Source organism: Panthera tigris, chromosome B3, assembly GCF_018350195.1.
Source record: "Panthera tigris isolate Pti1 chromosome B3, P.tigris_Pti1_mat1.1, whole genome shotgun sequence".
Classification (NCBI taxonomy): domain Eukaryota; kingdom Metazoa; phylum Chordata; class Mammalia; order Carnivora; family Felidae; genus Panthera; species Panthera tigris.
The window spans coordinates 130,887,768-130,907,902 of NC_056665.1; the positions used below are offsets into that span (position 1 = coordinate 130,887,768).

General features: G+C 43.6%; 2 protein-coding genes across 22 annotated transcripts in view; one reads left to right on the plus strand and one right to left on the minus strand.

Moving 5' to 3' along the window:
- Positions 1-9,167, minus strand: part of GALC (galactosylceramidase) — a 150,209-nt gene extending 141,042 nt beyond the window's left edge. For 3 of the 6 annotated variants that reach the window (XM_042990281.1, XM_042990282.1, XM_042990283.1), the window contains exon 1: positions 8,876-9,166. In XM_042990281.1, coding sequence (XP_042846215.1) covers positions 8,876-9,070 — 195 coding nt within the window. In that variant the 5' untranslated portion in view covers positions 9,071-9,166. Of the gene's footprint in view, positions 1-8,875 lie in introns of all 6 variants that reach the window. The other 3 variants (XR_006219028.1, XM_042990279.1, XM_042990280.1) reach the window with 2 other exon arrangements.
- The window catches only part of GPR65 (G protein-coupled receptor 65), a 127,380-nt gene continuing 116,344 nt past the window's right edge, over positions 9,100-20,135 (plus strand). For 3 of the 16 annotated variants that reach the window (XM_042990292.1, XM_042990293.1, XM_042990291.1), the window contains exons 1-2: positions 9,191-9,552; positions 11,555-11,662. In XM_042990292.1, coding sequence (XP_042846226.1) covers positions 9,504-9,552; positions 11,555-11,662 — 157 coding nt within the window. In that variant the 5' untranslated portion in view covers positions 9,191-9,503. Of the gene's footprint in view, positions 9,553-11,554; positions 11,663-15,271; positions 15,478-20,135 lie in introns of those variants that run through there. The other 13 variants (XR_006219035.1, XR_006219031.1, XR_006219033.1 and 10 more) reach the window with 9 other exon arrangements.

The window sequence follows — 20,135 nt, forward strand, 5'->3', positions numbered from 1 at the left end:
GCGAGGAACTTAACTCAGAGAGTGATTATCAGAAGAAATGAAACTTAGAAACTTAGGTTCTCTATCATTTGTTTGTTTGTTTATTTGCTTGAGAGAGAGAAAGAGAATGAGACAGTACATGCAAGCAGGACAGAGGGGCACAGTCGGGGGGTGGGGAGGGAGAATCTTAAGCAGGCTGCAGCCCCAGCATGGAGCCCAATGCAGGTCTTGATCCCACAACCCTGGGATCATGAAAAGGATGAATAACAAGTAATCCTTTCCCTTCAACATCTTGCAGGAAATTAAGCAGCAATGCTGAAAGGAACCAATACTCTCCCATCTTTACCGGAGATTTGTAAGTGGCATTCCTATTAAGAATGATCACACACACACACAAAAAAGAATGATCACACAATGATCCCCGGGCCAAGGTATACTAAGGAAACCTCACACAAGACTGGTATCAGAATGTATGGAAAGATAGAGGTGGAGGATGCAGGGATGAACACGATCACATCTAACCCATGGGCAATGACTGCTTCAACAAAGAACTCACAAAACCAGTAGTGGACCAATAATGTATCTTTTGGGGAGCAATATACATAAGGGGAATAAAAGAAATAAGTTTTAATATGAAAGAGTGGCATGTCCCTAGGCTTAGAAGCCAGACAGGCTCTAGGTTCAAACCACTGACACCAAGGGCAAGATACTTTTATACTCAATGTTCTGTGTTCCTACTCTCATGTGTGTTACCACTGACATTCTAGTGGCTCTTTTAATCTCTCTCTCTCACACCCACAATCTCCCCAGCCCCTGCCACTGAGACGCAGACCCATGGAGCTACCCTCTATTCACTTCAAGTTCAACACATCCCCAACCAAACATAGCACCTTTTCCTTAGTCTGTTCCTTCTCCTGCATTTGTTATCTTAGTAAAGAACCATAAACTCAGGGCTACCTTTCACCAACTTCCCATCCATCTTCAGTCACCAAGACCTCCTTAATACTCTCCAATCCAACCCCTGACTTCAACCCTATTTCCTTCATCCAGGCTGTCCTCAATCATTACAACAGCCTAAAGGTTCTCCGGGCCTCCTATCTGCCTCCCTGTATTCTAGCTGCCACACTACTTGCCAGAATCATCTTCCCAAAATGCAAATCTAACCATGAAAGTACACTGTTTAAACCTGTCAAGACCTCCCCTCCACCAAGAGCTTTCAGGATCAAGTTCAAATTCTCAGTTTTATACCCAGATCCTTTGATTATTTGGATCATAACTCTGGACACCTTACCCAGCACCACTCTCATGCCTACTATCTGGATAGATCAAACCACTTCTCTTTCTTCTGTCTGGGATGCATTCCACACCCTCATTCGGCCAATTCCATTCATCCTCCTCAGGGAAGACCCCTCTGCACCCCTCCCCACTGATGTGATGTAGGTGTGTCTCTGGCTTCAGGTCTACATCTCCACCTTAACTCTCCTAACCCCGGCCCCCTGCTCACTGCCATACTTCTTTGTCTCCCCTCTGAGTTCCTGGAGGACAGGGACTATGTCTTACTCAATGTCATATCCCCATTTATTCTCTTGTTCAGCGAACATTTATTTAGCATCTTTTATGGTACTGTTTGTTGCACAGAATATGGGAGGCTCTGAGTCAGAGGGAGCCTGCACCCTGACTGCATCGCTTAGAAGCTATGTGACCAAGGGCAAACTGTTGTAAAGTAGGCTTTTTTACTCTTTAGAACTGCTTCAACCATTCTAAGGCTAAAACAAGGTGTATGTAAAGGACACAGCACAGTAGCTGGCACACAGTAAGCTCTCAATAAATGACCAGCATTATACAAATTGTTTTTAAAATTATAGTCACTGTTCTCACCATTCTTACAGAATGGCAGAGACTCAAATACTAAAGTAGGTACTTTTTAAGTGAATGAACACAGTCTATGCACGATAACCTATCCTTGATCAGAGGTAAACAATGTTTCCCACCCTGAATCATGTCATTAGAACGGTGTGTTTTGGGGGGCGCCTGAGTGGCTCAGTCAGTGAAGCGTGCAACTTCGGCTCAGGTCATGATCTCGCAGTCCATGAGTTCAAGCCCTGCACTGGGTTCTGTGCTGACAGCTCCGAGCCTGGAGCCTGCTTCAGATTCTGTGTCTCCCTCTCTCTGTCCCTCCCCCATTGACACTATTTCTCTCTCAAAAATAAATAAACATTTAAGAAAATTTTAAAAACAGAACCCCCTGTTTGGAGGTTATTTTGCCCTCTATGCACTTCTATCCTTAACACAGGGAGCACCAGCTTTAAACAAACACACCACATCGTTATGCTGTTGCAAGCCTGTGTCATTCTCAACACAAAGGTGTTGTAAGTGAATAAGAGAGATGGGTCAATGGCAATAGTCAGTTCAGAGTAGTATAGCCAAATGATGACATGCACCATCAAAGAATAACAAATTACCAACCACAGACCCTGAAAAAGCCCTGGAGCTGCTTACAAGCAGCCCAGGAAGAAGCCTTAGCACATAGCTGACCCGGGCTAAGTTCTCAATTTATTGAGACATTTTACACCCAAATAAGTTTTTTCTGTAAAGATAACTTCCTCCTTTCTAATTGATTAAACAAGATAATACTGACGCAACAACCACATGCCAGATGTCATCCCAAACACTTTATATCTATCTTCACAATGCTCCCACCAGGTATCACAGTCTCCCCAGAAAAGAAACTGAGACCCTGAGAGATTAAATAGCCTGCCCATGGCTGTACAGTGAATGGCAGGGCCCAGAACAGACCCCTGACAATCTGCTCTTAAACCCACTTTTTTTTTTTTAATATTTATTTATTTTTGAGAGACAGAGAGTGCAAGCAGGGAATGGGCAGTGAGAGAGGGAGAGAGAGAATACAAAGCAGGCTCAGGGCTGTCAGGGCAGAGCCTGACATGGGGCTCAAACTCACGAACAGTGAGATCATGACCTGAGCCAAAGTCAGACACTTAACTGACTGAGCCACCCAGGTACCCCTTAAACCCACGCCCTTAACTACTGCCCCATACTGCCTTCCCTATCAGATCTGAATATTAAATGAGAACATTCCAAACACTACTGCCACAAACTGTTCTAGGTACCAGGGACTCCATACAGAAGTCTAAAGTGGGGTGCAAATATCGTGTTACAACCATTTTCATCTGTCAATATTTATGAAGCATCTAAGATGAGCACCTCACTACACAAAGGGACACTACTGAATGGATGAGAGTATCCTACTCTGAGTTATGAAACAATTCTCCTCATTTTACTAATTTTAAACGGAGTTAATAAAATAACCAAAGGTCTCCATTTTTCAGCAAGTTTAAACACTGGATTTAATGCCACAAGTAAAGATACTAAGACAGATGGGTCCCATTTAATGAAATATTGGCTATTTTAAGTTTAGACCCCAAAAATAAAAAGAAGGATGGTTGTAGTAAGGAACACACACATTGGCCCATTAGTCCAGTTTACCCTGAAACACGCCAGCACCTTAGAGTAAGGTGGTAACATGAGAAAATAAAAGCATAAAAATCAAGAAGAGTAAGTTGGGTTAGGGAAAAGGTTTGTCCCCCCACCCCACCCCAACCGGCAAAGCAGGTCAGATCTGTGATCAACTATAGACCAGGTTATCCATTCTAGTGTAAGCCCCAATAGTGTGCTTTTTCTTTTTATAATGCAAATGTCTGACTCCAGCTTTGATTGCCAAGGCATCTACTTTTCAACAATTATGTTTTATGGCTATGTGTACTTAAAAATAGTTACTCTAATCTTTTTGGTATCTTGAAACCTTAAAGTTTTGCAAGTTCAATGATGGAAATTCATTAACTACATAGATCATTGCCAAATATAAAATATTGAAACATTTATTATTGAACACAGATTTATCTACTTTTGGTTTCTCATAACAGAGAAGCTAAAGATATTTGGATTTGTTAGTATACATGTCCTGTGCTATAATGAAAAACTGCTACTTTAAAAAAAAAAGGTATATGCCTCTAGAAATTATGAAATGTATTAATTTGCCAGTATAGAGTATATTGGCTAGTAAAGTTCACAATTCCTTACTTGCTAGTTTTCAGTAAAAATTAAAGTTTCTAAGAATTAAGAATTCTACCTAATATATGTAACTAAAAGTACAAGAAATAAGGGAAACATCTCTAGGCAAGAAAAGTAGCATGTATTTTAGCTAAGAAAAGATATGAAGTGTGGAGATGCATTTTTGTTAAGGCAAATGGAAGTAATTTTGTCCTAACATACACAAACTAAATGGATACAGAAAGCACAGGAAAGAGAATAAGAGAGGAAGAAAGAATTTTACCTTGTGTAGCAAGCTAGCTAAAAATGAAATAAATTATAAAGATTTTTTAAAATGAGTTTTAATAAATAGTGTACTTCTGAAAACTACAGCTTAATTTTCTTTCATCTACTAAAAGGACAGTTTTCTTGTGGGCACCTGAGTGGCTCAGTCTGTTAAGCATTCAACTTCAGCTCAGGTCATGATCTCACAGTCCAGGAGTTCGAGCCCCATGTCCAGCTCTGTGCTGACAGCTCAGAGCCTGGAGTCTGCTTTAGATTCTGTGTCTCCCTCTCTTTCTGCCCCTCCCCTGCTCACACTGTCTCTCTCAAAATTAAATAAACACTAAAAAAATAAATAAATAAAAGTGCTGTTCTTAATAAAACTATGCAAGGTTTTTACCTTTTAAGTAATCTGCCTAGGAAATAAAGATTCTGTATTTTATCAAAATAATTTCTTGTGCTTCATTTTGTCTTTATCACCCCTTTGATCACTTAAGAAAATGAGTCTTCTCTATTAAAAGAACTTCTTTTTTTATATACAAGTATGTAACTTTCATATTTGCCTATAAAGTCTTTTGTAATTTTGGTTAAAGTTGATTAAATGGATAACTAAGTAACATTTCACCACAATCTATGATCCTATGTAATCAAGTATATTACTTTTTTTCAAATGCTTATGTATTTTGAGAAAGTGGGGAGGGGCAGAGAGAGAGGGAGAGGGAGAATCTCAAGCAGCCAGCAAAGCCTGATGCGGGGCTCAATATACCAAATCGTGAGATTGTGACCTGAGCTGAAATTAAGAGTCAGATGCTCCATGAACTGAGCCACCTAGGTGCCCCTGTAATCAAGTGTTTCAAAACCTTTTGGTATTTCTGACAAACTTCCCAGAATCAAATTCTAAATGAAGTCTTTTTAACCTTGAACTAACTTTAGGATTTTCCGGGGGATCCTGGAACAATCTCAGGTTTGTTCTTTCTCCTTATAAAAAGGGATTGTTAAACTAATTAGGCTTATTTATGTTAAACTACATGAAAAGCACTGTCAAATAAATAATGGAAAACCTTCTTTAGGTTAAATTTGTATGAATATGTGTGACTGATGTTAGTGTTCCAGAAACCATATGAAATTCCTAGAGGCTTACTATGTGCTGGTCTGTTATCACTTATAATTCTAGTTATTATCTTAGAATGTTATGTCACAGGAATAACCAAAGTTCCTTGTCAACTACACTGTAATGAAGTCACATCAGGTGTTTTACATGGCTATTTTAAACTCTTTAAATGTTCCTGTCAGCCTTACCAGGTAAGGAAGGCCACTTCTTGACCTTTAATAGTACCCTGAGGCCAAAGCCTCAGGATATTTCAGGCACCCTGAAAAGAGAGGAATTGGCCCAAATCTATAGGTATTATAGGTGAAGTCTGAAGGCTAGTCCTTGGCTTGGCTACCCAGACTTAAGGGACTTTTAATAGCCCAATCTGAGATTCCCGGGCGGGGATGCAGCATATTTGGAAGAGCCTATTTGATAAACCTACTTACATAAGATGGCCAAAGATGTTTAAATATTTCACAATTATTACTCAAATCTTTGAATGCATTTCTAGAGCCCCAGGATCACTGACCTGGTTTCAGGGGAGGACCCATTAAGCTTGGGACAATGGCTACAGACTGGATTTCAGACTACTATCTGTATAATTATTATAGGAGTGCTACTATAATCCTACTTAGATGTGTACTTTCTGGGTTACAACGTGCCCTACCCCCGACTTTTAACATCTCAGCTATCCTGGGTTACCACTGACTCTGATCCCTTAGCATCAAGATGGATTGTAGTGTATACCTTGACAGTTTTTTTCTTTTTTGGAATGCAAGTGCCTTAGGGCATCCTCCTCAAAGATGGCAATTTCAAATAAATACATTGCAGGCCACACATCTAGATAAAGAGCCAGGCTATGGGGGCGTGGTGGGGGCAGCTTTCTTTGTTTTAAAGATCTTGGTTGAGGGGCTCAGGCTGAAGCTCAGGTGGTTGGAATCCAACTTCTGCTCAGGACATGATCTCATGGCTCCTGAGTTCAAGTCCCACGTCGGGCTCTTTGCTGACAGCTCAGAGTCTGGAGCCTGCTTCAGATTCTGTCTCTCTCTCTCTCTCTCTGACCCTTCCCCGCTCACACTGTCTCTGTCTCTCAATAATAAATAAACATTAAAGATCTTGGTTGACTTCAGTAACTGACCATTTAGGCTGCTTGTTCTTTCTCTTCCTGTACTGTAAATTCCCCCTCTTAAGTTTTTTATTTTTTTTATTTTTATTTTTTTTATTTTTTTTAATTTTTTTTTTTTTTTTAACGTTTATTTATTTTTGAGACAGAGAGAGACAGAGCATGAACGGGGGAGGGTCAGAGAGAGGGAGACACAGAATCTGAAACAGGCTCCAGGCTCTGAGCTGTCAGCACAGAGCCCGACGCGGGGCTTGAACTCACAGACCGCGAGATCATGACCTGAGCCGAAGTCAGCCGCTTAACCAACTGAGCCACCCAGGCGCCCCATATTCCCCCTCTTAAGTTTTAAATTCACCAATGAGTGAGCCGCAATAAAAGCAGGACCCAGGTGTTTTCTCTCTCTCTCCCCCTCCCCACAATCTTTTTTTTTTTTAAGCTTATTTATTTCTGAGAGAGAGCACGCAAGAGAGAGAGCATATGCATGCACACGTGAGAGGGAAGGGCAGAGAGAAAATCCCAAGAGGCTCCAGGCTGTCAACACAGGGCCCAACTAGGGGCTCAATCTCATGGTTCGTGAGCCAAAACCAAGAGTTGGAAGCTCAACTGACTGAGCCACACAGGGGTTCCTCCCCACAATTTTGCTGTGTGGCCCAGGTGTGCCACGTGCTTGCCAGGATCTGTCAATAGCACCTCCCTTTTTTTTTCAAAGTTTCCTGATGATTATTGCCGAGGACATCTTACAACCAAAGTAACAGTCATAAGGGCGAGTCCAGTCACAACACTGATTATCAGGAAGCTGAGATCAGTACAAAACATCCATTCAGCAAGCAAGCAATCAAGCTAGTTCTGAATTCATCTGAATATACAAGCTCCGTCTGACTCAACCCAACAAACAACCCATTCAAGAGTTAGGCCTTAACATTATCAAATAAAATTAGCTCTAGCTGTGATTTGGGGTACAATGGAAGGGGATAAAACAAAGACAGGAAAAAGGTTACAAAGGGCATGTGACAGAAATTTTTAGAGCCAAGAACAATCATGCTACTAAAGCAAGCTCCCAGGCCAAGAGGCCACCTGTCAGCAGGACCAGGGATCTCAGACAATTACCAGCTATGCCCACACAATTTTACACAAAGCTGGAATGGCCCCGTCTCCCTTCACGTAAGTCTTATGCAATGCCCAGGTAACATGAACCCACCCCAGTTGTCACAGCCAAGAAAGGATTAAGACGTGACAATTAAACACAGCTGATATTCTGGATGGGATCCTGGAACAGAAAACGGGCATTAGGAAACAACTAAGTAAATATAAAATATGAAAGTATGGATTTTCATGTTATCACTACTGGTGGTAACAAATGTACTTTACCAATGTGGGATGCTGATAACAGAACATGGCTACAGCGTATTTGAGAAATCTGTACTGTTTTAGAAACTTGTCTGCAAGCCTAAAGCTATTCTAAAGTTAAATTTACTTAAAAGAAAAAAGCCTCTCAATACTTAGTATGAGAATCAACTGGTGTATTCGTTGAAATGCAGATTCTCAGGTCCCAATCCAGAACTACAGAATGGGGAGTACATTTTAACAACCATAACAGGTGATTCTTACACACCCTAAAGGTGGGAAGCCACCCTGGCTGTTGGCCCAATGTTTCCCCTTCCCTGCACACAAAAATAGCCACTAATGAGACACACAGGCACCGACTTTTCCAGCGGGCAACTCACCCCACCTTGGGCCTTGACCACTGCCAATAAACAAAGCCCCCAACACTAAACAATCCTAGACTACCATTTGATACTAGCATAGTCTAGCATTATAAACAAAACAAGTCTCAGACTGGCCTCTTACCTTCCTAAAGAGGCCTTGAGGCACCTGTCTTGCCTCCCAACACAAACATACTGTGCACTGGCCCCTGTGAAGCTAGCCAACTGCCCGCTGCACTAGTGGTCCAGGGCGTCCGACTCCCCGACCCGCATTGAAGCATCCTTTTGGAAAGAGAGATGCTCCCCGGATCCTTGGCCATTTCTGGAGCGACCCTCAGGAATGCCCTCTCCACGGCAAAGGGAGCCCAGGAGTGTACGAGGGTGATGGTGCGAGCCCCAGCCTTGTCACTATCGACACCTGTCACTCGGTGGATCTCCGGATCCTCGTCTACTAAAACTGTCTCTACATAGAGGCTCATCTAAAACGAGCAGGCGCCGGTTCCAACCCCGCACGCGCCCGGACCTCTGGCCGACGGGCGGCCGCCGGCAGCCGGGCCGCGACGGGAGTGCGTCGAAACGCCACGCTGCGCCGCGGGGGCTTATGGGGCGCCCCCCTGGCAACGCCGGCGCATCCCACCGCCCGCCGCTCACCCCGCCGCCGCTGACCGCGCCGATGCCATCGAACTCCCGGCCCAGCCCGTCGGAGTCGTCCAGCACGTACGCGCCGCCGGGTACCAGCAGCGCGCACAGCAACAGGGGCACGGCGGCGCGGCCCGCCGAACCCGCGGCGGCCGTCATGGCTTTCCCTCCGCGTTGCCGGGAAGCCTGGGGTAGGCGCTCGGCCATTGTGTGGGTCACATGACTCCGGCGCCTCGGGAGGCGGGTCCTGTCGTCGCCATGATGGAGAAGGGCAGGAGACTGCTGACGCCGGCGCCGCCATCTTGAGTGCGGGCCACACGTCGGGGACGATTGCTGGGAGATAGCTGATCCAGAGTGTCTGCTCAGGCCCTGTGGAGTGTGGCCTTCATGTGTACTCACTTCCCTGCGCCTCTTCCGGCCTCACCTGCTGGGGCACGTTAGCTCAGGGGAGATGGATGTCCAAAGCCAGCCGAGAGAACTGGACCTTCCTTAACATCTCGGGGCACATTCACCACATGCCAATCTATGGCAAAGCAAGAGAGAAGACCCAGCTTGCAGCCCCCACTACGTCCTAGTTCAGGTGTCTGTCTCCTTGGTCGAATCACTTAGCTTTCTGAGCCTGAGTTTCCTTTTGCGTAAGATGAAACAAGAGCAGCCGCCGGGGGACATGGGATTAAACGAAATACAAGGTAATAGGCGCTCGGTAAATCCGAGCTGAATGCGTTGCACACTTGGCTAACGTTAGCTGACAGGGTTCTCCATTCTGGTAATCATTACGTATATTTGGCGTTTAGCTTCATCAAGTACCTTACGTAGCCCGTTGACATGGTTCCAGGCAGATAACCCAAAATCGATAGGGAAGTTGTGAATTGTCCTGGGATTCTGCCATTGCAGCGTCAGTGTGAGATTTCTGATTTTCTTGGTATCTGAGCAAACTGAAGAGACTGAGTGGCTGCAGAGAAAGCATTTCTGATCCCAAATCTGCCTTTTGCGTACCCATGGAATTGGTTTTCCGTATCTACACAAGCCCTGGAGACCCCAAAATGGCAAAGAGAAGATCCAAAGACTATAGGACATGTGAGCCTTCATCTTCAGGGTCCTATTTGGAATCAGATTGTTTTTCCCCTTAACTACAAACTTAAGTTCCATGATCACAATTATACTAGGAGGAAAAATCTCCTATCTGTGCCATCCCAAAAATGCAGTTGTCAGGCCATTCTGCCATCCGTCCTTTCTCAGTGCATGATAGCAATGCTTGCTGTTTCTCTTAAATTACTGTAGATCTATTTTGGTTTACTAAGGACGGTCCCAGCTTATTTCTATTGTTCTAACAAATGTTAATAGTGCCCCTTTCACCCTCAAAGTGATCTGGCTTGCGGCGCCCCGGGGGGGGGGGGGGGGGGGGGGGGGGGCGGAGCTGAGTGGTTCAAGGGTTTGAGTCTTGATTTCACATCAGGTCATGATCTCTCTGTTCCTGAGATCCAGCCCAGCACTGACAGTGCAGAGCCTCTTAGGGATTCTCTCTATCCCTCTCTGTTCCTCCCCCCACCTCTCTCACTCTCGCTCCCTCTCACTCAAAATAGATAAACTTAAAAAAGTATTCTGGCTTGGATGATAAATTATATGGTCCTGTATACATGGGCCACTTTTTTCTTTTTCTATTTCTTCTTTTCCCAATACAGCACATGCCTGAACTGTACCTTCTCTATCCATTCTGTGATATAAGACGATAACTACCCAGGTTCCATAGATTTACCTTCCCAGAACTCACTCTGATCCACCCCATCTAACACAGTAGTTTTTTTTTTTAATTTTTTTTTTAACGTTTATTTATTATTGAAAGACAGAGACAGAGTGTGAGCAGGGGAGGGGCAGAGAGAGAGGGAGACTCAGAAGCAGAAGCAGACTCCAGGCTCCAAACTGTCAGCACAGAGCCGAACGCGGGGCTCAAACTCACAAACCGTGAGATCATGACCTGAGCCAAAGTCGGACGCTCAACCGACTGAGCCACCCAGGCGCCCCCTAACACAGTAGTTTAAGCCAGAATCTGAAAACCAGTGGATGCAAGCCACGGTAGAGCACACCACAAATATTTGTATACTTTGTGATATCTGTAGAAGAGGAAACAGAATATTTAACAGAAAACATGTTCTCATCCCTAGGACATATCACTAGTTACTATTAGTCCATATACCAAAGTAATTTTACCTTACCACAGAAAATATCTCCAGTTTCAAATTTCTAATGTATATTCAGGACACCATTCGAAAAGAAAGTTTCTAATAAAAAAGCAATTAAATCTGAGCCAAGGAAGAGAGATTCTTGGGCTTCAAGACACAGCAGTCAGATGTGCTCAAGAGGTAAGATAAAGGGAAATAGCACTTTTCAGACAAGTGTTCATGTGTTCAGCTCCCCCTGTTCCTGTGGTTTTTGTGGTGTGAGATAAACAAGAGGAGAAGTGTTGTTCTCAGTTCTCAAATTTCAGGTGAGTTTTGAAAGTGAAGATTTTTTCTCCTAAAGGACAGTGTTTTTGAGTATCACAGCTGTACTTGAGTCACAGCAAAATCTCTCATTCTTTGAAAGTGACGAATGTGATCAAAATCAGACGGTCTCTTGAGAAAGATGAGAGATTTTGCCTTTCAGTGAAAGGTTATTGATAAGGTCTGATAGTAGTCTGTTGTCTCGCCTTAGAAAACGGCTCTACTTTTGGAAATCTGAATTCAGCCATCATATTGAAGGACAGAGGCCAAGTCTTTTCCCTCTCTGTACTTCCTGAATGCAGTGTCCATACCTCAGAAGGTACTCAAAATATATTAGTTGAATTGAACTTAAAAAAAAAAAAAAAATCACTGGGGGCGCCCAGGTGACTCAGTCGGTGAAGCGTCCAACTTCGGCTCAGGTCATTATCTCATGGTTCCTGGATTCCGGCTCCACATTGGCCTCTGTGCTGATAGCTCAGAGCCTGGAGCCTGCTTTGGATTCTGTGTTTCCCTCTGTCTCTGCCCCTCCCCTGCTTGCATCTGTTTCTCTTTCAAAAGTAAATCTTTAAAAACAAAAATCACTGTGAAAATGGTACCTCAAATCACTGGGGTAAGGATGGAACTTTTTAAAACATATGTAGGGGCCATATGGCTCAGTCAGTTAAGCATCCGACCCTTGATTTGGGCTCAGGTCATGATCTCATGGTTGGCGGGATGGAGCCCCCTGTTGGACTCTGTGCTGACAGCATGGAACCTGCTTGGGATTCTCTCTCCCTCTTTCTCTGCCCCTCCTGGCTCACAAGCTCTCTCAAATAAACTTAAAAAATTTATATACGTGTGTGTGTGTGTGTATATATATATGTATATATATATACGTATATATATATACGTGTATATATATACGTATATATATATACGTGTATATATATATATATACGTGTATATATATACGTATATATATACACGTATATATATATATATACGTATATATATATATATACACGTATATATATACACACACACACAAAATATATATACATATGTATACACACATATACATATTATACATATATTAACGTATATAACATATATGTGTATACGTATGGAGACGCCTGGATAACTCTTTGGAAAACGATCGAATTTGAGATCTGTGCTTCATACCACACATAAACTACAAATGGATAAAGCTGTAAATGTAAAATGTGAAACTTTACAAGTTCTAATGCAAAGCATGGGTAAATTCCTGTAGAACTTGGAGGTCTAAGTATCACTTAATGTCTCGATACCAAAAAAATAAAAATTTGGTTTAAAAAAAATCACTGAATAATCATATAAGGGGATAAGGAAAAAGGATTATTTACAAAAGAAAGTAGAAACATTCCTTAATGTAGAATCTCCTGGGCATAAAAGAGTATGAAGTATATTCTCTTCATGAACTGTCCTGTAGCATCTGCTGTTTATCTGATTTTTCCACTTTGACATATGTTGCTTGATCGCATTTCATAATATCACCCTGATCAGTGTAAAAAATGTATAGGAATTCTCTTAATTCGGGACTTTATGTGAAGACAATAACAATAGTTCATAGGACAGAATCGACATAATGGAATAAATTATATATTGTGTACTAAACGTTTTCTTAAGGATAACTCATAAAAACTGCCATAGCAAAGAGCTATACTGTGGCATAGTGGTTAGAATCAGCCCTGGAGTCCCAGCCTGCATAGTGTCAAATCTCTAATACCACCTACCAGCTGTGTGATTTTCGCCAAGTTACTTTCCATCTTTGGACTTCAGTTTACCCATCTATAAATAGAGATGATGATAGTAATTAGTTGGTATGAAGGCTAGCTGAGTTAATATTCATACAGCACTTAGAAAAGTGACCACCATAGGAGCACCTAAGGTGTCTCAGTCAGTTAAGCCTCCGACTCCAGCTCAGGGCATGATCTCACAGTTCGTGAGTTCAAGCCCCACTTCGGGCTCTGTGCTGACAGCTCAGAGCCTGGAGCCTGCTTCAGATTCTGTGTCTCCCTCTCTGTCTGCCCCTCCTTGTTCATCCTCTGTCTCTCTCTCTCTCTCTCTCTCTCTCTCTCAAAACTAAACATTTAAAAAAAGTGACTAGCATATACTACATGCTACAGAAGTGTTTATCATATAAATGACATAAATGGCATACAGATTTAAGTACAGTATAACTTGTTACTTGACTGCTCTCCACAAAACTAAGACAATTCTGGAGGAAAAGATTATTCATGTCTTTGTACTACTCTGAATTTTTTTTCCCTATTTTTGTTATCGACAGTCATTCAAGCCCATACCCCATATGGCTGATTCCCCAGTGTGCGAGTCTTGGTGGGAGGCAGATTCCCCTCCTTCAGGAGGGAAGGAGCCAGATCCTCCCTCTTCCTGCCCCCAGCAGCGAGAACTCTGCAGTGTCCCTCAGCCAGTGCCTTGAGCCTGTGACTTTGATCATGTAAGGGTAGCTAGACAGATGTATGAACAGCCAAGCACCCCAGACCATGTCAGAGTCCAGTGGAGGCAGCGGCACAGAGGCTCATCAGAGGAGCCCCGAGTGCCCCGAACAGCACGATCAAAAGTGCCGTCCTAACATACGGCTCAGGCACGGTGACCTGAGTGGTCTTTCTGGTCCTCTGGCTCTGGCCCATTTTCACAAGCCTGGTTGGGCAGCCTCAGCAAGCAACTCTGTGTTGCATCCTGAAGGCTTTCTAAGTCCTTCATTTTCTGCTCAAGTTAGCCACAGGTGGTGCTGTTGCCCGCAGCAAAGAACCGTGACTAACACTCCAGGTTACAATCCAGAGCAGAGGCAATCATCCAAGAGTTCTCAGCCTCTGTGTCTGCATTTCCCCCGCTTTAAAATGCACATCTCAACTTCACCACCCCTGGTTCTTCCACTGGTCGTTGTTACTGTGTGGATCTGCTCAAATAAGAGAACTCCAGGAAGTTTTGCTGTCCTCCGATGTTTCCACTGGTGACATGGCTGTTCTTTGGATCGTCAGTACCATTTTCTGCACTGCCGCCAGGGGAAGAATTATAGAATCCACCTGATCCCAAATCCTAAGCACGAAGAAAATAACAGTGCCAGAGGTTCCCACCACTCAAAAGATTTTTTACAACATTTAGTGCTATGCTGTCCAACAAATATAAGGCAAAGCACATATGTAATTTGAAATTTTCTAGTAGCCACATTAAAAAAAAAAAAAGTCAATTTGGGGCACTGGGTGGCTCAGTCAGTCAAGCATCTGACTCTTGGTTTCAGCTCAGGTCATGATCTCACGGTGGTGGGATCCAGGCCTGTGTTGGCTTCCAGCTGGCAGTGCAGAGCCTGCTTGGGATTCTCTCTCTCTCTCTCTCTCTCTCTCTCTCTCTCTCTGCCCCTGCCCCCCTCACACACACACACACTCTCTCTCTCTCTCTCTCTCTCTCTCTCAAAATAAATATTAACAAAACAAGTGAGATCCATTTTAATGATCTATTTTATTTATTCCCAAATATCCATATATTATCAAATATGTAATTGATATAAAATATATCAATAAAATAGTTTATGTTCTTTCTTCATATTCAGTTTTCAAAAACCTTAAGTGCATTTTACATGTACAGCACGTCTCAATTTGTATTAGCCACATCTCAAGTGCACAGTAGCCACATATGGTCAGCGGCTCCTGTATTGGACAGAACAGATCTAGTATGTCCTGGGCCCTGGGCTAGGCACACTCAGTAAATATCTACCTCTGCGGCTAAAGATAAAGCTGAAGAATATCCGTTCTTTGCTAAAGCTGCTATAACAACATACAACAAAATGGTGGTTTAAACAACAGAAATTTATTTTCTCACAGTCCTGAACTTCAAGATCAAGTTGTGGGGAGATCTGGTATCTTCTGAGACTTCTCTTCTTGGGTTGCAGGTGGCCACATCCCTCTGTGTCCTCACATGATCCTTCCTCTGTGCTTGCAAGTTAATGATGTCTCTGTGTGTGTCCAGATCTCTTAAGGACACCAGTTCTGTATATTGAACGTATGGTTGATCCCTGATCAATAAAGTTACAACCAAAGTCGTAAGGAGAATTTAGAATTGTCTTCAGAAAATTTAAATATATACTTTGGTGTCCAAGGGAAAATGTATTGCATACACAACATACCACTGCATGTTTTGAGAATTCACAACTGTGTGCACATAAGTCCAAAAGACTGGAAATCGGAAAAAATAGTTCCCCATCTCTTTTAATAGACTGTATTAAAGGTAATCGCTTGCTCTTCCCAGGACACACCCGACAGGTGCTCTATTCTATGACTTACCTCATCCTATTATGGTTTGAAAATATCCTTTCTCCCATATCTAAATGTGTAAAGCCTTCTCATTTTTAAAGATCCATCTCAATGGTCCCTCCTTCTTTCCTTTCCCTCGATTTATCTGTTTAAAGTAACCTTCGCTTCATCTAATCTCTCAGGTATCTTCTTTACAAGACTCTAAAGTCTGATAAAGGGGAAGTCCGGTGTATGATTCATTATAATTTCTATTACAGCAGCGTAGTGTTATGCTATGGCAGGCAATGTTTATTCATAATAGACCTAATAAGTGTTAACAAATATTTGTGGAAAGATTCTCTGAAAGAATATTTAATCTGAAGGTTCAAAATAATACCTCTTTAAGCTGCTGCCACAATTCCCCCCCCCCCCCGGGGGATTTGGCCCACGTGTTTAAGTTGTTAAAATGCATTAGCCACAGAATCTTTCAAGAGATCATGTTTGGGTTGCAGGAGGAATAAAGCAGGCGGGTCCAGGGCATCTAAGAAAGGCAGGGAGGGGGGTGGAAAACAGAATGGAACTGAGAGGTTTAACCAAGTTACCACTGTACTCAGAGTGGACCCTGGTCAGAAAAGAGGCCCTATGAAAACATGAACTGTGACAAATGACTCTCGTCTGACCCTACTGGCTTAGCCTGGGCTTCCGTCTCTGTTTTCTATTTGTAATTCCAGGGGCCAGGACTGGAATTAGAGGTTAACTCAACCTCAGGGCATTCACCTGGGCCTGACATCCTTCCTCCCCAGTTGTTGCTCGTCTCCAGGGGCCAGGCCAGATGCTTCTTTCTCTGCCTGCCACCCTGAGTCCCGCGGTCAGTGGTATGACCAACTGTCTACCCCACCTCTGTCCTTTTTAATGTGGTTGGGGTATTGTGATATAGTAAGAAATATATATTTGGCCCCCAGTACCTGACACAGGATTCCTAAAACCCCCCATAATTTCCTGAGTGAAAGAGGTAATAGAAGCATCTTTGGTTATGATTTTTGGTCTTAGTCCCTGGTTCCTGATAGAGGTTCAACCCTTGGAATCTGCAGAGTGATGAGTATCCTCTTCCTGCAATTGAGATGACCTGTGGCTTATGGCCCCTGGAAAGCTTCAGGATGAGGCCTGATCACCAGAAATACCCAGGGCAAGCCTAGAGGATTAGAACCTTTAGCCCAACTTCCCCACCTCCTGGAAGGGGAGAGGGGCTAGAGGTTGAGTTAATCACCAGTTGGCCAAGGATTTACTTAATCATGCCCGTGTAATGAAACCTCCACTGTCTGTTGCTGTGTAACAGATTATCTGAAAATCAGTAGCTTAAAGCACCAAATATTCAGTGTTTCTCACTGTTCCCTTCTGTAAGTCAGGAATCAGGAGCACATTAGCTGGGTGGTTCTAGCTCCAGATTTGTCATGGGATTGCAGTAAAGATGTTAGAAGGAACCATAAGCATCTGAAGGCTTGAGATTCACTTCCGAGATGGCACACTCAAGGACTCACCAAGTAGACAATTTCTCACGGCATGGCAGCTGGCTTCCCTCAGATCAAAGAGAGTGAGGAGGAAGTCACGAGATCTTTCTGACCATCACTTCTGCTTTATTCTATTCACCAAGAGGGAGTTGCTAAAGTCTAGCCCACACTAAAGGGGAGGGGAGAAAAGAATCTGTGAACATGGCTTAAAATCACCACACATACTCATGATGCATATTAGCAAACCACTCATATGATACAGTATTAAATATTGCAGTAACAAATATTGGGTGAATTAAATTAAGTAAATGGGTATTATAAAACACCATAAGGGATGTGCTCAATTACTGCACATTTGCAAAGATATTTTGGCAGCCTCTAAAAAAGCACCAGGGAGAATGAAGACTCTAGCATTATTTCCTGTAAAATTGCAAGTATTTCTGTCTTGGATTTTCACTATAATCTCTGCTCTGTGCGTTCTATGGATTTTTTATTACCAGCACATTTGGGTAACAGAACCTGTCTTCACCAGTCCTGATACCATAGAGCCCACTCCAATCAAGCTGGCTGCACATCCTCCCTCCTGTGTATCCCTAACCCCTCAGCCCCAGCTGACCCAAGTTTTTGCCAATCATCTGTACCTCACTTCCCTATCCTTTGGATCGAACTTCCTTAAATATTAGAATATATTGGCCTTGTTTAAACTTGGATTCATGAAATGCTTTTTGGATCTTAAATCCTAAACTATTAGCTGACTGTCCCTACCATAAGCAGACTCAACAGAAACAGAAATTTCCACAAGGATGTATACTTATTACCCTGCCTTCAAAAATTAAGTTAATCAGCAGTTTGCACACCCACAATACATCAGAGGAAACTATTTGGAGTTAATATCCTTCTTAACATTTTGTTAAGTTATTTCAATAAGTGGACATAGTAAAGGCCATTAAAAGTTAATTATGTAATTTATAGACGCCAAGAAATACATATTAGATCTTCTAAAAAGGTAGTTAAGATATTAAAGCCTCTAGTATTCAGTTTAGTAACAGATCTCCATTTTAACTCTTACTATACTTAAGCCTGTCTGACTTGACACTGAAGTCAAAAGCACTTACAAGTCTGAAATGACAGGCTGTATTAGCTCAAATTTTTTTAAAAATGCTGGAGCCAAAGAAACTGATGGTACAATGATGCAAAATGGAATTTAATTACTGGTGAAGAGACATTAGGGTTAAAGTAACCAAAGGCAGGAATTTAAACAGAGGGGTTTCCTCACTCCCCTCTTTTCAGGGGTTCTGTTCTCTCCCTCCCAGTCTCTTGCCCAGACACCCATCCCGGACACCAGCTGGTCTCAAACTTGGGAGCATCAAAACTACTTGGATGACTTTAGAACACACACATTGCTGGACTCCCACCTGAGCTCCTGATGCCCTGGGCCTGGGGACGGACAGACCATCGCAGCTCTCAAATGTGACATGAGTCACATGACATTGATGCTGCTAATCCGAGAACCACATCTAGAGACCCGTGGAGGCAAATGATTCCAATCTCAGGCCAGGACCACAGATGCAAGAAACAGAACATTCTCTATCTTTTGTAACTCAGCTAAAATTGTGTTTTAATCCCCCATTCTGCCAGGGCAGTGGAAACTTAATCGCAATGAATTCAGGGTCCAACCTCTCCTTCCTCTGGGTTCCACCTGTATTTGCCACAACCCGGTACCCCAGACTGGTGGATTAAACTATAGAAATTCATTTTCACATAGTTCTGGAGGCTTTGTAGTCTAAGATCAAAGTGCTGGTAGGTTTGGTTTCTTCTGTGGCCTCTCTCCTTGAATTAAAGATGGCACCTTCCCCCGGTGTCCTCACGTGGTCTTTCCTGGGTGCACATGCACCCCTGGTGTTTCTTTGTATCCCAGTCTCCTCTTCTGATAAGGACACCAGTTGTATTGGATTAGGGCCCTTCATTTTAACTTAATCACCTCTTTAAAGGCCCATCTCCAAATACAGTCACATTCTGAGGTACTAGGGGCTAAGGCTTCAGCATATGAATTTTGGCAGAGGGGTGAAGGGACACAATTCCGCCCACAACGCCAGCTGAGGTCCAGGGAATTCTCACGTTGTGAATGCTTGAGGGTGGTAGCTCCACCCTTGTATCTCAAGGTGACCCCCTATCAACGCTGGCCTCTCCCAAGATGCCCTCCTTCCCTTCTGGTCTTCAGTAGTTAGGCCGTGCAGGACTCACCTGAGTTGTCCCTCATCTATGGCTGCAAAGCTGCCTGTGTGACACACTGGGCCCCTGGCAGCCCCGTGACATGGGCAGAGGCCTGCCGTCACTTCTGTGTGCCCTGCGTGGCCTTCCAGAAATGATTCTACTCCCCATGTGCTACACTGGGCACAGGGGATCTTGCTGAGGCTGCCTCCAGCCTCTCCCACACACACCCTTGTGTCTCGCCACCTGGACTTCACCCTGGACCTGAGCCACAGGGCCACTCTTCTCCCCAGACTGTATAGCTCATCTGGAGTGACTGACACCCCACCCCACTGCAGGGCTTGCTGGGGAAGGGGTGCAAAGCAGTCAGGCTGCAAAGTCCCTGTCTCAGATGCCACATCTGAGCTCTCAGAACTTCCTCTCTCACAACCAAGTCCCACCCCCACAGGGCAGCCCCTTTCCTGTTCTTGGAGGCTCCACTTTGTCTCTATAGGTACCCTCCCAAGCATACTGTCTGGGCCTCAGTCCTTTCCAGTCTCCTAAGCTGCAGACATATTTTTGAAACTCAAAACCTAGGACTGTCTTTCTCCCCTGACCCTTTACTCTTCTGCCAAAAATTCCTCTTCTGATGCAATAAATGCAAAATAGCTCATTGCATTGGGTGGAGGCAGTAAAGGAAACGCGGCTGGGAAAACACAGCAGTATTTCAGAACATACCCTGCCATGCCTACTTGGCTGCTTTGGCTCGCGAAATTGCACCAGGCAGGCCATGTGGCCAAGCAGAGGACACTTCATCAGCAGATTA